The sequence below is a fragment of the Vulpes vulpes genome, chromosome 2 (genome assembly GCF_048418805.1).
Source record: "Vulpes vulpes isolate BD-2025 chromosome 2, VulVul3, whole genome shotgun sequence".
In the NCBI taxonomy this organism is placed as follows: Eukaryota; Metazoa; Chordata; class Mammalia; order Carnivora; family Canidae; genus Vulpes; species Vulpes vulpes.
The window spans coordinates 53,422,413-53,437,716 of record NC_132781.1 but is presented as its reverse complement, the minus strand read 5'-3'; the positions used below and the strand labels follow the sequence as shown (position 1 = coordinate 53,437,716).

Here is a 15,304-nt window from a genome sequence, read left to right as displayed (position 1 = left end):
AGCAGCCAAGTGTGGTTTCAGATTAGCGTGGGGCACCTGCCTGGCACAGTCAGCTAAGCATCCAATGCTTGATTTTGGCTCAGGTTATGATCTTGTGGGTGGTAGTATCACGCTCCACACTCAGCACAGTCTGCTTAAGATGCTCTCTTCCTCTCTCTCCACCTACTTCTGCCCCTCCCCCTCACTCATGCACTCTAAATCAATTAATTAACCAATTAGTTAATTATTTTTTTAAAAAGATTTGCATGAAGTGAGGATCAGGGATGTCTTAGTGTTGCTGTGTCCAACGAAGGTGTCCTAGTGGTTATGTAGTCTTTGTTTCCCAAAGTCCCCGGCAGGTACTCTGCAGCTGGGATAACCCATCGACTAGAGCAAGTGTATGACACTCAGAACCCTGCTTTTATGCCTGTGCCTGTTGCAGGCATCACTAATTGATTGCAGCACTATCCCACTCAGTTTCAAATCCGTGTTCCTGGCAGTCTGTTTCACTTGCCCCATGACATGGAAGTTGTCTGCCATCCTTGATGCGTGACCATCCAGTCATGCTGGGCCAGCAGGAGCTTCTGGGGATGGGTTTATGGGAGAGGCGGAGCCTGAGGACACCTCCTTTCTGATACTTTGTCTGACATTACCTGGTGCAGAAGCCCCGGTGCTGCAAGGGGAGGCCTTCTCCTACCTGGTAGAGCCTGTGGGGAGCAGCGTCCAGCTAGATTGTGTGGTCCATGGAGTCCCAGCACCTGACATCCGTTGGATCAAAGATGGCCTTCCTTTCCGAGGCAGCCGCCTCCGGCACCGGCTACAGAATGGCTCACTGAGCATCCGCAGGACAGAGGCAAGGCAGGGCCCGGTGGCTTGGGGTGGGGACAGCCCACAGCCTTTTCTGATGGCCTAGGAGGGTTCTTTAGGTTTCCGTTGTCCACTACAGTCTACAAAGCACCTTCCTGCCCAGGACCCAGATTCTCCCCACCACTATGTCAAGTGACACCCAGCTGGTGAATTTTCTCTGTGCCTCAGTCACTCTAGCCATTCAGTGGGGCTTATAGTTGTTTCTACCTCATAGATTTATAGTAATAAATCAGTGAGATGACCCATGCCAGGTATTTAAGAGTGACTGGCCCCTGGGTGATACCAATAAATGGTTTTATTAATGACCCCATGCTGCAGAGTAGACAGGTAAGAGTGTCCCATTTTACAGATGAAGACACTGAGGCTCAGAGAAGCCCATGACCAGTGAGTGCCCAAGGCAGGACCCCCTCCGAGCTCTCCTGACTCCTGCTCCATGCTCTTTCCAAAGCCTTGAGCCCTGGGGCAGCCCCACACTCCTTCCCTTCTGAGTCCCAAGTCCCAGGGGTCTTGCAGAAATCCGCAATCCTGGATTGTCCTGGATGTCCTGTCAGGTATTTCTTAGGGGCCCTTGCTGTTGCCCACTACCGTTACCCGAGTCTCCACCACGGGCCAGGCAGTGGTAGATCCTTTTGCTTTGACGAGCATGATTTCCTGCCCAATCCTAGCAGCTCTGATCCCCATTTTAGCAATGAGGAGAGGGTACGTTCCAAAGACGTGGTGGTGTACTAGTAACGAGTCTAGAACAGTCACCAGTGGAGCCGGATTTGGCCCTATCCTGATCTGACCCCAAATCTCCACTCTGACCTGCATGCTGTGATGCCTCTGTAGTCCTTTGGGAGCCGCCTTCTGGGTGTGGACGGTGGTCTCAGGCTGTCCCCCAGCTTCCACTCCTGGTAATGCTGCTGCTCTGGAGTGAATCTGAGCTGTGTTCTCATTGGGCTTCCTCACAGGGCCGTGGCAGGGGGGTGGGGGGGGCATCCTGTAGACAAGCTTCCCTCTCACTAAACTGGGAAAACACTGCACACCATCTCTCCTCTGGAAGGTTCCCAGCCCACACCTGCACAACAATAGCCCCAAGGAATCCTGCAGCCAGAGTGGGTGGTTCGCTGACTCAGTGTTTCCCAAACTTACTTCACCATGAAACCCTTTTTTCAAGGAATCCCTAGCAGTGCACTGTGGAGTGATAATACTTCATTGTACCCAGTTTGGAAGAGGGGGCTCTAAATCATGCTGTTGCAGCATGGGCCTCCACTGAGGGCAACAAATCCATGCTCTTCATCACCACTGCCCCACATTCTAGGTGTGAAAGGGGCTGGATTCTCTTTGGATGTCTATACACAGGAGGCCACGGAGGCTCTTCTGATGGACTCCACGAGCCCCCAGCTGGTTCGTGCTCTAAGCTCTTCTTAGACGGTCTTACTCCAGTCCCCTGTGTCCATGCTCTGCTGTCCCCATCACTCTGCATTCCCAAACACCACGCTCCCTTCCCATGACCCCCTGCAGATGGATGACGCCGGCCAATACCAGTGCCTCGCAGAGAATGAGATGGGCGCGGTGGAGAAAGTGGTGATCCTCGTACTACAAAGTGAGTCTCGGCCTCCCCTTCACCTGGGCCCTGGGTGGGGACAGTGCAAGGTGGGCACTGGGGGCTCCAGGGGGCAGCTATGCTGAGGTTGGGGTGGTGCATCCCAGGCTGTCTGATCACAATGGAGGGCAGAGAGGCAGGGCCAGGGACTCGGAATTCTCCAACAAATATTCGTTGAGAGCACACAATTGGAGTCCTATGAAATGACTGCCCAGTTATGGAATGGAAGGCAGAGTCAGGGCTAATGAAGGTCCAGGGACCCCACAGCCAGGCCTGGGCAGGGGACCCATTTATTCAAACTCACAACCATCAACAAGGTCATAGTGACAGCTCTTGGATTTGCCACACACCTGGTAGTTTACAAAGCACCATCTGGACCTCAAAGTAACCTTGTGAAATTGTCTAAGTAGGGATTTTTAATAAAACTTTTTATTGAAGATTAACACACATAGGGAGAACAGATGTTACAAGGGTACAGCTCAATGAATGTTCTTTTTTAATCATTCATCTATTTATTTGTTTATTTTGAGAGAGAGAAGAGAGTACAGGCAGGGAGGGACGGAGGGAAAGGAAAAAGAGAATCTTAAGCAGACTCCATGCCCAGTGCAAAGCCATGGGGCTTGATCTCATGACCCTGAGATCATGACCGGAGCCAAAATCAAGAATCGGATGCTTAATTGACTGAGCAACCCGGGCACCCCTCCATGAATTTTCATAACATGAACCCACCAAGTTAGCCTGCACCCAGAGCAGATACAGAAGAATGGAACACTACCAGCTGCCAGGCACTTCCATCATCCTATCATACCCCTTTCCAGTCAATGCCCTCTAGAGGCCCCAGGTAATCCCTATCCAGAGTTTTGCCTTTAAAAAGAAACAAACAAAACCCAGCTTGAAGCGCTGGCTCAGTCAGTAGAGCATGTGACTCAAACTCAGGGTCATGAGTTCGAGCCCCATGTTAGGCATAGAGATTACGTTTAAAAAACAGCTTTATTAAGATATATACCACAAAATTCACCCATTCATACAGAGGAATATTATTCACCCTTAAAAAGAAGAAAATCCTGATACCTGCTACAATAGGAATAAAGCTTGAGGACGTCAAGTGAAATGGGGCAGTCACCAAAACACAAACATCGCATGGCTCCAGTTATATGGGATATCTAGAGTTGTCAGAGTCATAGAAACAGAAAGCAGAGTGGGGTGGACAATGGGGAGATGTGCTTGAATGGATCTAGGGTTTCCATTTTGCAAGATGGAAGGGTCCCAGAGATGGATGGTGGTGAGGGTTGCACAGCAGTGTGAACCTGCTCCACGCCACTCAATCGTATGCTTCAAAATGCGCAAGGTGGTAAACTTTATGTTATATGTTTTCTACCACACTCTTTAAAAGTGAAAAAAGTCACCCATTATAAGTCTGCAGTTAACGATTCTCAGTCAATTTAGAGCATTGTCCATCCATCTGCACGATCCATTTCTGGGCTGGGTTTCATCACTCCCAGGGGCTCCTGCTGCCCAGCTGCTCCCACCCCCAGCCCCAGGCAATGGCCCACCTGCCTTCCACCTCTGCAGGCTTGCCTTTCTGGAATTCTCATCTAAATAGAATCCTGTATAGTCTTCAGTTCTGAGTTCTTTCACTCATTAATGTCTTGGAAGTTCATCCATATCATAGCACATATTGGTGCTTCATTCCATTTTATTGCTGAACGGTATCCATTCACATTTACTAGACATTTAGATGGTTTCTGATTTGTGGCTGTTATGAATAATGTGGCTGTGAACAGCAGCATGCAAGTCTTCGTGTGATATGTGTCCTGCTCTGTCCGGGTAAGATTCCGAGGAGTGCCTTGCTTGGTCTAGCTGACTTTTCAAGAACCCACCAACCTGGCTATACTATTCTTTTCTTGCAGTGTCTAAGGCTTCGGTTCCTCTACATTCTTGCCAACACTCCATGTCTGCCTTTTTTTATTCAGCCATACGGTGGGTGCTGACTAGTATCTCACTAAGGTTTTAATTTGCATCCCGCTAATCACTAATGATATTGAGCATCTTTGTGTGTGTGTACAGCCTATTCATATGTCTGCTCTGGATAAGTGTTTTTCTGATGGTTTTTTTTTTTTTCATTTTACAATTGGGTGGTTTGTCTTATGAATGAGCTCTAAGATTCTTTATGTCATCTGGATACAAGTCCTTTATCAGATAGGTGATTTACAGATATTTCCCTCCATTCTGTGGCTTTTCTCTGCATTTTCCTATCGATGCCTTGCAAGCCAAAGCCTTAAAATTTGACAAAGTCAAAATGTATCAATTTTGTATTTTATAGACTGTGGTTTTGGTATTGTATCTAAAAAAAATCTTTGTCCAGCCTAAGGTCACAGTCTCTCTTATAATGTTGACAGTTTTTGTTTTTGCATGGAAGTCAGTTATCCACTTCGAGTTAATTTTTGTGTGAAATAAGGATCTAAATTCTTTTTTTTCTTCTTTTTTTTGTATATGGATATTCAATTGCTCTGTACCATTTAGTTAGATCTTAATTTCCTCAGTGATGTTCTATAGTTCACAGGTCTTATACCTATTTTGTTACATTAATTGCTAAGTATTTTGTTATTTTTGATGCCATCGTGGGTGGAATTGTTTTCTTCATTTGATTTTTGGATTTTGCATTGCTAATATACAAGAATCCAATTGATTTTTGTATCTGATTCTTAAAACCTTGCTAAATTCATTACTGATTCCTGGTCATTTTTGCTAGATTCCCTAAGAGCTTCTGTGTATAGGACTTTCTACACATCATCTATGAGGAGAGACAGTTTTACCTCTCCCTTGCCTCTCTGGATATCTTTCATTTCCTTGCATTGCTGCTTTGCATTGGTTAAACCCTCTGATACAGGAAGTGGAGAGAGCAGATGGCCTTGCCTTGTTCCTAGCTGTAGGCAGGGAGCATTCAATCTTACACCATTGAGTGTGATGGCAGCTGTGGGGTTTTGTAGGTGGCTTTTTATCAGGTGGAGGAAGTTTTATTTTATACCTAGTTTGTTGAAAATTTTTGTCATGGACTGCAGGGGGCAGAGTGGGGGGTTCCAGATAAGATGGTGTAGACGCACTTCTCTCCATTCCTCCTGCTGAGTACAGCTGAACACCTTGGACTTTACATAGAGGACAAACATTGATTCTGAAAGACAGAGAAAAAAAGATTAACTGAGGATCTTGGGACCTGTGGAGTGACATGGCAGTGGATTCCCTCATATCTCTTTTTGCCTTGTGTATCCTGGGCAGGATGCTTGAGAAGTCAACAACCTGGAACTGCCAAGGGTCTTTACACACATATACAAAGAGCCCTGACAAAAGCCTGCTCCTCTTGCTAAAGGGCCAGGAAAGGAACAACACAGCAAGATGGAAAGCTTTTCAATAATGACCACCCTACTCCAACCAAACATCATGAAAAAAACTATATCCCCCCCCCAAGCCCTATCAGTGAAGACCAAGTGGGTGGGGAGCCTGCACTTCACCCTTGTCCCCTATCCCGGGCATCCCTGCATCCCTCCTAGGGGGGTGACATTAGCTGAGGCCAAGTGAGGGGCAATACAGGTGTTTCCCCCAGCCAGAGTGACATCGGCAGAGAGAAGTGGGAACCCTGAACTCCCATGCCTGTCCACCAATAGTGGAACACCTGTTCTGGGGTGCCCACGGAAGCCAGCTAGGGAAGCTAGATTTCTGCCCTCATCTGGCAGCAATGAGGCAGCACCTCCTTTCCCTTGGCAGCAGCCGAGGAGGCCTGCTAGGATGGAAGATTGACATAAGAACCAGAGGCTTGTCATACTCACAAAGTGTCTGGGAAGCAGTTGAAACTCACTCGTCTTACCAGTAACGAGGAAAATCACAACTTGAATGAGAAGAGCTGATCCACTAGATACCAATAGATGTTGGAATATTCTGACAAGGATTTAAAAATAAGTGTCATTAAGAATGTCTGGAAACATTAGAAATGCTTGACACACGACAGCATGAATGGGAGCTACAAAGAACCAAAGGGAAGATTTAGGACTTAATTGATAATAAAATGAAAACTTCCATGGACAGGCATAACAGCAGTATGAACAGGACAGAGGGAAGAATCGGTCACTTTGAAGATGTAACAATAGAATTTACCTCGTCTGAACAACAGAGAGAAAACAGACCCGAAAGAAACAAGAAGCGAAGCTTCAAACCCATGTGGGTACCTTGGAAGAGCAAAAGCGTTAAAATTTGATGAAGTCCAAATTATTGATTTTGTATTTTATAGACTGTGGGTTTGGTATTATATCTAGAAAAAAAAAATGTTTGCCAGCCTAAGGTCACATCCTCTCCTATAAGGTTGTCACTTTTCATTTTTACATGGGACACACGTGGGATTAAAGCTGAACTCGCACATGGTGGCATCAGAGTCCCAGAGAGAAAGGAGAGATGGGTGGGTGAGGAGTATTCAAAGAAATGGGAGCTGAAATTTTGCAAAAATTTCATGAAAGATGAAAGCCTATAAGTTCAAGAAGGTGAATAAAACTCAAACAGGGTAAGCCCAAGGAAATTCTGCACCTTATGCATCACAGCCAAACTTGCCAAAAATTAAGGGTGAAGAAAGTAAGACCCCATCCTCCTCCATCAGTGCCTTTGCGTGTGGCCATGGAGTGATTCAGAGCTCAGGCAGCTATGGGGTGGGCCTCGGCTTTGACTCTTGCAGGCCCCCAACCCCGTCCCAGCCCAGATTCCTGCACGGGTGTACATGGTCCACGGCAGTCAGGGATGTGTGGAGAGCTGATCTGGCCTTTCCACGGCTCCCCCATTTCCAGGCTCTTCTCATTAAGCTTCCAGCTGTTCCCCTGGCTTCCTCAGGCCAGCAGAAGTGCCAGTTCCTGGGCAGCCCAGGTGGCTCAGCGGTTTGGCACCGCCTTCCGCCCAGGGCATGATCCTGGAGACCCAGGATCGAGACCCACATCGGGCTCCCCGCAGGGAGCCTGCTTCTCCCTCTGCCTGTGTCTCTGCCTCTCTGTGTCTCTCATGAATAAATAAATAAAACTTAAAAAAAAAAAAAGTCCCAGTTCCCCCATTTGCTTCCTGCCAGCTCTGACCCAACCCCCAACAATACCCCAGTGTCTCAGAATATGCCGGCATCCTTGTCTGCAAATCAAGCCAGTTCCTTGGGATAGCAAAAACTGTAGGGTTCAAAGCCAGCCACATACCCCCACCCAAGCAAAACCACTCTGACGACCAAGGTGGACTGAGGATGGGAGATGAGAGCAGCCCCAGGCCAGCCACCTCCACTGTTCTTGCCTGAAGTTCTAGAAGCTTCTTGTGGATAAATGATTCTCAATTTGTTGTTTGGTTTTCATGGACTTCTAGGGCCCTGATAGAGTTTGGTTTGGATACTTTTGTCAAGTGTTGTATTTGGCTTTTGGGGGAGCAGACTTGCTGACTTCTTCTCACGGCTATGGCCAGCATCGTGTTATTGTTATTTCTGACCTTTAAGTGAAACCATTTCATAGGTGCTCTTGTGTCAGGCTTCTTATGCACAACACCGTGTGAGAGGTGTGAGATTGCACGTGGAGGGCATCCACTCTCGTTGCTGTATGGTTTGCCACTACGTGGATGGCCATGGTATGTGTGCTCCACTCCACTCTGGGGCACTTATGAAAGCGCCGCTTCAGGATTCTAACACATGGCTTTGGCAGACACGCTTACACATTCCTGTTTCGGCCTGGATCCAGGAGGGGCTGCGACATACAGCAGGCGTATGTTCCACTTTAGGAGACACGCGCTGTGGCAGGCTGATAAGTGGCTCCCACAGACATGACCATGTCCTCGTCTCTGGAACCTGTGAATGTGATCTTATTTGGAAAAAGGACCTTTGTGGATGTGATGAAGGATCTGAAGATGAGGTTACCTTGGATTGTCTTGATGGGCCCTAAATGTTACCACAAGTGCTTTTATAACAGAGAGGCATATAACTCATATATGGGGGGAGGAGGGGGGGAGGAAGAGGAAGAAGAGGAGGAGGAAGAGGAGAAGGAATAGGAGGAAGAGGAGGAGAATGGGAGGAAGAAGAAGAGGAAGAGGAGGAGGAAGAGGAAGGGGAGGAAGAGGATGAAGAGGAGGAAGATGAGGAAGAGGAGGAAGAGAAGGAGAAAGGGGAGGAGGAGGAGGGAAGGAAGAGGAGGAGGAGAAGGGAGAAGAAGAGGAGGGAGAGGGAAAGATGGAAGCAGAGACTGGAGGCACTCAGCCTCAAGCTGGGGAACGCTAGAAGCTACCAGAAGCCAGAAGAGGCAAGAAGCAGATTCTGCCCCGGAGCCTCCGAAGGAAGCGGGATCTGTGATGTTAGCCCGTGAAGCAGCGGGTTTGGGCCCCTGGCCTCCCAAGCTGGGGGACAGTAGACTGTTCCTGCTTTAAGCCACTGCATTTGTGGCCGTCTGTTAGGGCGGCTGTGGGACCTGGTGGCCACAGGGTCGCACCTACTGGCACCTGCCATTTGCTGCCCCCTCCCCCCAGCCGCCCTGGAGGGTCTGTGGGAGGGTGGACAGGGATTGCCATTTTCCAGATGAGAAGACTGAGGGTCAGGGAGCCACATGGTGAGACTCACCCACAGCAGGTGACGGGCCCCGTCTCCTGTCCAGCACCAAGTGGCGGCTCCACATTGGAAACATCCCTGTAATAGACCCAAACAGGACACCAAGGTGGGCACTAAAAACAAATATTTCATGTCACCGCAAGGCACTTAGGATTTATCGTGGGGATAGAAAGGAAAGAAGCAAGCAAGCAGCTGTGAGCAATACAGTCATATTCTGGGAAGCAGAGTCTCGAAAGAAATATTGTTAGAACCATAGTTGGATGTGATGATCACTTGTTATTTTTTTTTAAGATTTTATTTATTTATTCATGAGAGACACAGAGAGAGGTGGAGACACAAGACACAAGAGTTCCAATGTGGAACTCGATCCCAGGACCCCGGGATCATGCCCTGAGCCAAGGGCAGACACTCAACCGCTGAGCCACCCAGGTGCCCCCACTTGTGATTAATTTTCCCCTTTCTACCTCTGCATTTTCTAACCGGTCTGAATGAATAATTGTATAAAAATAATAAAACGATTTCTAAAGCTGCCCTGGGCTCCCTGACAGGTGCCCCGGTGTTCAGTGTGAAGCCCCAGGATGTGACCGTGAGGCCCAGGGAAGACGTGGCCCTGCAGTGCCAGGCCTCAGGAGAGCCGGCGCCCACGGTGGAGTGGCTGCGAGCGGGCCAACCCTTGCGGGCCAGCCAGCGGCTCAGGACCCTGCCCGACGGAAGCCTGTGGCTGCAGCGAGTGGAGGCGGGGGACGCGGGCACATATGAGTGTGTCGCTCACAACCTCCTGGGCTCCACCACAGCCCAGGCCATCCTGGCCGTGAGAGGTATGGGGCATCCCCACTCAGACCTTGGAGGACGGACGGAGGCACGATCTCCTGCTCTGGTGGGGATTTGTGTGTTGAGGGGGGGGACGTGGCCCCCCTGCCCTGCCGAGCACCCCGACTCTTCCCTTTGCTTAGAGTCACAAACTTAGGGAGAACCTGCCGGTGGGGACTTATGGGTCATCTCAGCTACCCTGCTCTTTACAGTTGGGAATACTGAGGCTCCAAGGGGCTGTTTGCCACTCATACTGGACAGGAACCGTGGCTTTTCCGGCTTACTTGGCACAGACGTGTGTCCTCTTTTTGGATATTCCCCAATTCCGTGAAGTAGGCAGAATAAAACAAGGACCTTCATGGGCCCTGCTTTGGGGGTTGCCGTGTAATGAGACCGTGGTAGGGAGGTGGTAACAGACCCTGCTTTCGGGTGTTAGCGACACCTGCCATCTCTGGCCTCCCCATTCAGCTCCCTTCTGCCTGAGGGCAGAGCCAGCTTCAAAATAGAGAAAAGGATTATCCTGAGAAACCACAGTAAAATGACTCAGGCCACACAAATGGAAAGTCCCCAAATATTATTTCTGAAGGTCATTTCTGTGTCTCAGAAGCAAATACTCCATACTTGTGGCTTCGCATTTCCATCCCTGGCCATAGCAGCTGTCGCTAATCTATCGCCGCACACAGTGCTCCACGTCCCCATAGAACACCTCTCCAGGTGGCTCCCCCTGAACTAACTGGTCTTGGGACTTGACACTTTGGCCCTTGCAAAGCCACTCAAAATCCATTGCCATCCCACTGTGGGACTCTTTCTGTTCCCTGGTCCCCTCATCTCCTGCAGACAGGGACAGAACACCACGACGACACACAGCTCCAGAAATCCAGTGGTTCTCTGACACCCAGCCATGGATGCTGTCTCGGGGGCGGCTTGAGGTCTGAGCAGACCCTCCCTTTATTTCAGAGCTTGGTCCCAGTCCTTATGCTCTTCTGTTCGGAAGCCCCCACCCCAAACCACAGAGCTCTGCACATGGCCTCAGGATGAGTTTCCTGGGGCTGCCAGAGAATAGTCCTATAGGCTGGGTGGCTTCACAGAAACGTATTGTCTCTTTATTCTGGAGGCCAGAAATCTAAGATCAGGGCATAGGCAGGGTTGGTTCCCTCTAAGGTCTATGATCGAGGGTCCACTCCATGCCCCTATCCCAGCTTCTGGTGGTTTGCTGGCAACCTCTGGCGCTCCTTGGCTCATAGAAGCATCACTCAAATCTCTGCCTACAAGTCCCCATGGCATTTCTCCTGGGGACGTGCCTGTCTGTAAATTTCCCCTTCACATAAGGATACCAGTTAATAGGTTAGGGCCCACCCTAATGACTTTATGTTACCTTGATCACCTCTGTCCAGACTCTGTCTTCCAATAAGGTCACATCCTCAGGTCTGGGGGTTAGGACTTTTACACATCTTTTTAAGGGGGCATAATTCAACTCATAACAGCCTCCTTGCTTTTTAAATGGAAACAACCATTTTTAAAGTCTCCTCTATGCTCATTATAGGAAGACCAGATCATTTAGGAAAAAATCTATGAAGAAAAAATTAATTACCAATTTTCTCACCTTCAATGACCAGAAATAGCTTTACGCCATCACTTGGGGTATATTTTTTCCCCAAAATATAAAGAGAGGCTTTTTTCCTTTTTTAAAAAAGTTATTATTTTATTCGCGAGAGACACAGAGAGAGAGAGAGGGAGAGAGGCAGAGACACAGGCAGAGGGAGAAGCAGGCTCCACGCAGGGAGCCCGACGTGGGACTCGATCCCAGGTCTCCAGGATCAGGCCCTGGGCTGAAGGCGGCACTAAACTGCTGAGCCACCCGGGCTGCCCTCTTACTCTGTTATAGACAACACCCCATGATAATAAAACCAGTCTATATCTTCTTCAGTGTTGAATATGAAAATATTCCACAGGGATACTTTCCTAACTTAACTGCTGTTGGCTTTGTTACATAAGCAACAGGTTTAGGTTTTGTTTTGTTTTGTTTTGTTTCAAGTCCTCCCCCACCCCTAAAAATGACACTGTGGTGCACATCTTTGTGTGCTGGCCTGAATATGTCTATGGGGTCAGTCCCTCCAGGGGGCATTGCTAAAATTAGCTAAAACATATTCAGAGGTTTTGAGGCTCCCTCACTGTGAACAGTCTTCTCTTCCTCATTTCCCATCAGCCTGGGGGCCCCCTCTTGGGAGGCAAGAGGCTGCTGAGTCACCCTATGTCTGAGAAAGTTGATGGTGGCTTGTCATTCCCAGGCTCCAATTTCTTGTCCCCTTTGAAAGATGCCAGGCCATACTGCTGCCTTCGTATCTGCACCTGACTCCTTCCTCTTCCCCTTATTAAGATGCCAGGGGTAGGTTCATGGCCTGCTGCTGTCCCTCCCATAAACCCCAGAGCTGCGGATATTGATGAGAGATGTCCCAGATGGGCATCAAATCTCATCAGACCCCAGCTCTGGGCTGCAGGAAACAGCACTGCTTCCTGGAATCCAAAATTAACCAGCCCCTTGATTTACCCATTTAGGATCCTGGCAGTTGAGTGTTTTATGTTATTTTTCCAACAGATCATGGGCAATTGGTTGTTAATTTCCCCAGAGAGCTGGTAAGCAAAGAGGCAGGCTAGCTTCTATGTCTCAGCTCCTTGAATGCCATCTGTGCGGAAGAGACAGCTGGTCCATTAGCCAGAGGAAGTGCCCTCTGTGCCCACCCCATCCATCTGATTAGTGCTGGAGAGCACCAGCCTGTAGGCCGCCTGGCTGCTGTTGGAAATCCAGCTGCAGGGCAGCTGGAGCCAGGGCCAGTGATGAAATAAAGGATGTTCAGGTGACAGCATTCAGGTCCTGGCCTGGTGCCCTGGCTCCTCCAGCATGCCAGCCCCTCCATCACGGGCTCCTGGCATTTTAGATTTTAGAACCCAACAGGTCTTTGACACATCTGTGATCCCACCACCTCGTTTTAAAGATAAGCCAGCTCAAGTGTGTCTTAGGGTCCTGACTTGCCCAGAGATCTAGATAGGTGATGGCAGAGCCAGAATCAGAAGCCAGCACCATCCCAGTGCAGGGCACCTCTCTGAAGCCTCCCCCTCGCTTTCAGAGTCAGGATCCCCTGGGCAATGAGCCTATCACCCACAAGCTGTGTGGTCTTGGGCAAGTCACTTCCTGTCTCCCAGCCTCAGTTTCTCCTCCATGGAGGGGGTGACAGTATCTGCTTGCTCTGAGGGCACAGAGGTGGATAACCTTACTGTTCTCCTCCCTCCTCACAGGGGAGCCCCACGGGAGCCGGGGCAGCATGTCCGGCGTGATCAATGGCCAAGAATTTAGCAGGGCGACCCTCAATACCACTGTGCAACAGGAGGCACGCTCTGGGGTCACCACCATCCAGAGCAGCATTAGCCACATCCCTGCGAATGTGGGTAAGTGGGGGCCAGAGCCTGTCCTGCGCCTAGGGCTCCTCCACCAGGAGGAGGCAACTCCCATGTTCTGAGGCTGGCTCAGGGCCTGATGGCTGGAGGGAATCTGACTGCCCCTAAGATCCAAGTCTGAGTCTTAGCCAAAGTGGATTTAGGTGTGGGCCACTTCCTCCTCACCACCACCACCTCCCAACAGAACAAAGTAAAAATTATAGACTGAGACAGTGTGAAATAACCAGGATATGTGAATGCAGACAGATAATGCTTTGGAGATCACTGACTGCCAAGTGGGTGATCCCCGCTTCCCACACTGTGAAGAGCTGATAGAAAAGGCAGGAGTCAGGGGGTATGGATGGGCTGGAGGGGACAGAAAGGGGGAAGCGAGGAGAATAACTTTAGCTAGAAGGCCCAGAGAAGCAAGGAATATCCACTGTCACAGAGTCATAAATCAGTGTGCACTAGCAGATGGAATTTTCTAGAGTGATGTTGCAGACCTTGCTATCTCGCCCTTCCCAGGGCACCCTGGAGGTCCAGAACAGGGAGAGGACACTGCTGACTGGGTCTTTGCCAGAAGTGGCTGCTCCAGAGCTGCCCTCAACCACACACCTGTGTGAACAGTGTGGGGTCAGGGGGCTCTGGCTGGGGGTCGTTCCAGGCTGGCTGTCAGCAGGGATCGAGTGAGGTGGGAGGCTGCCCGGGTATGGCTGCTGTTTCCAGCTGCCCAACCAGGAGCCATGGAGAAGCAGCTGGCCCTGAGCCAGGTGGGCCAGCCTCCATGTGGTGGAAACAGGCATAGAAGGGTGAAGACGGTTCTGCTGCCCATGAGCCTGGGTCTTCCCCGCCTCTCTTCAGAGCCGGTAGTTTCCCTGAGAAGCTCAACCACCCCTGACCCCCAGCGAGTGGGGTCTCCCCTTTCCCGGACCGAGGCACCCCCTGCCCTGTGAGGAGGGCTGGGCATCACATGAAGGTCTGGGAATCCATGTCCAGAGCGATTTTTTGGCTCTATTTTCAAAGTCAATGGCCTTCCTCTCCCAGGCTCTTCTGGAAGGTGTCTGCAAGGTAGGAGACTTGTCTGGTTTTCAGCTTGGTCCGGCACATATGTCCCAGGCTTGGTTGGTGACCCAGTCACTCTCAAGATTTGTTCAACTGAGTTGAATATCAACAAGTCACATGCCCTTCTTTGTATAAATGTATTTTGTTCGTTTTCACAACCACTCCACAGACTGGATATTTGCCTTCACCCCTTCCCAGGTCTGATCCAATAACTGACTCAGGTGATCATAGGGCTGGGCCTGAGCAGGGAGGGAAGGGGCTAAGCCCTCCTGCGGCAACAGGGAGCTACAGAGGGATCTTGAGCGGGAGAGTGGCAGCCCTCAGGATCTGGCCCTGACCCAGCCTCCACGCCCATCCCATGCAGGGCCCCTGATGCGGGTGCTCGTGGTCACCATCGCCCCCATCTACTGGGCCCTGGCTGGAGAGAATGGGGATGCCCTGAATGGCCACTCTCTGACGGGTGGCAGCTTCCTACAGGAGTCGCATGTGGAGTTTGCCACAGGTGAGCGGGGTGGGGGCATCTCCTTCCCGGTGGGCCACATGGGGCTGAAGCCTGAGCCCAGGGCCTCTCCCCCATGCTGACTCCAGGCTGGGTGGGGATGGATTGCAGGAGAGCTGCTCATGATGACCCAGGAGGCCCGGGGCCTGGATTCCAATGGCCTCCTGCTCCTTGACGTGGTGGTCAGTGGTGTCGTCCCTGAGAGCCTGGCTGACGCAGATCTGCAAGTGCAGGTGGGGACTAGCCCCGAGGTGTGCAGATGAGGGCGGGGGAGAGGTGGGATGTGCTGCCCCAAGCATCCTCTGCTGACACCCCAGCAGGGGCTGGGGTGTGGCCTGGCCTGGACTTAGCCCAGTGGGAGGATGCCCTGGCCCAGCCTCTCAGGGACAGGTGTCTTGCCCATTTCATACACAAGAATGCCAAAAGGAGGTCACCTGCTCAAGGACCCACAGGCCTCCACCTCCAGCATCCC

The 15,304-nt window shown here is 50.4% G+C and overlaps 1 protein-coding gene across 2 annotated transcripts in view; it reads left to right on the top strand.

The window, feature by feature from the left end:
• The window catches only part of HMCN2 (hemicentin 2), a 146,287-nt gene that overhangs the window by 122,657 nt on the left and 8,326 nt on the right, over nt 1-15,304 (top strand). For both annotated transcript variants that reach the window (XM_072748358.1, XM_026009226.2), the window contains exons 84-89: nt 642-832; nt 2,350-2,431; nt 9,578-9,847; nt 13,134-13,283; nt 14,698-14,835; nt 14,944-15,065. In XM_072748358.1, the coding sequence (XP_072604459.1) occupies nt 642-832; nt 2,350-2,431; nt 9,578-9,847; nt 13,134-13,283; nt 14,698-14,835; nt 14,944-15,065 (953 nt within the window). The remainder of the gene's footprint in view (nt 1-641; nt 833-2,349; nt 2,432-9,577; nt 9,848-13,133; nt 13,284-14,697; nt 14,836-14,943; nt 15,066-15,304) is intronic.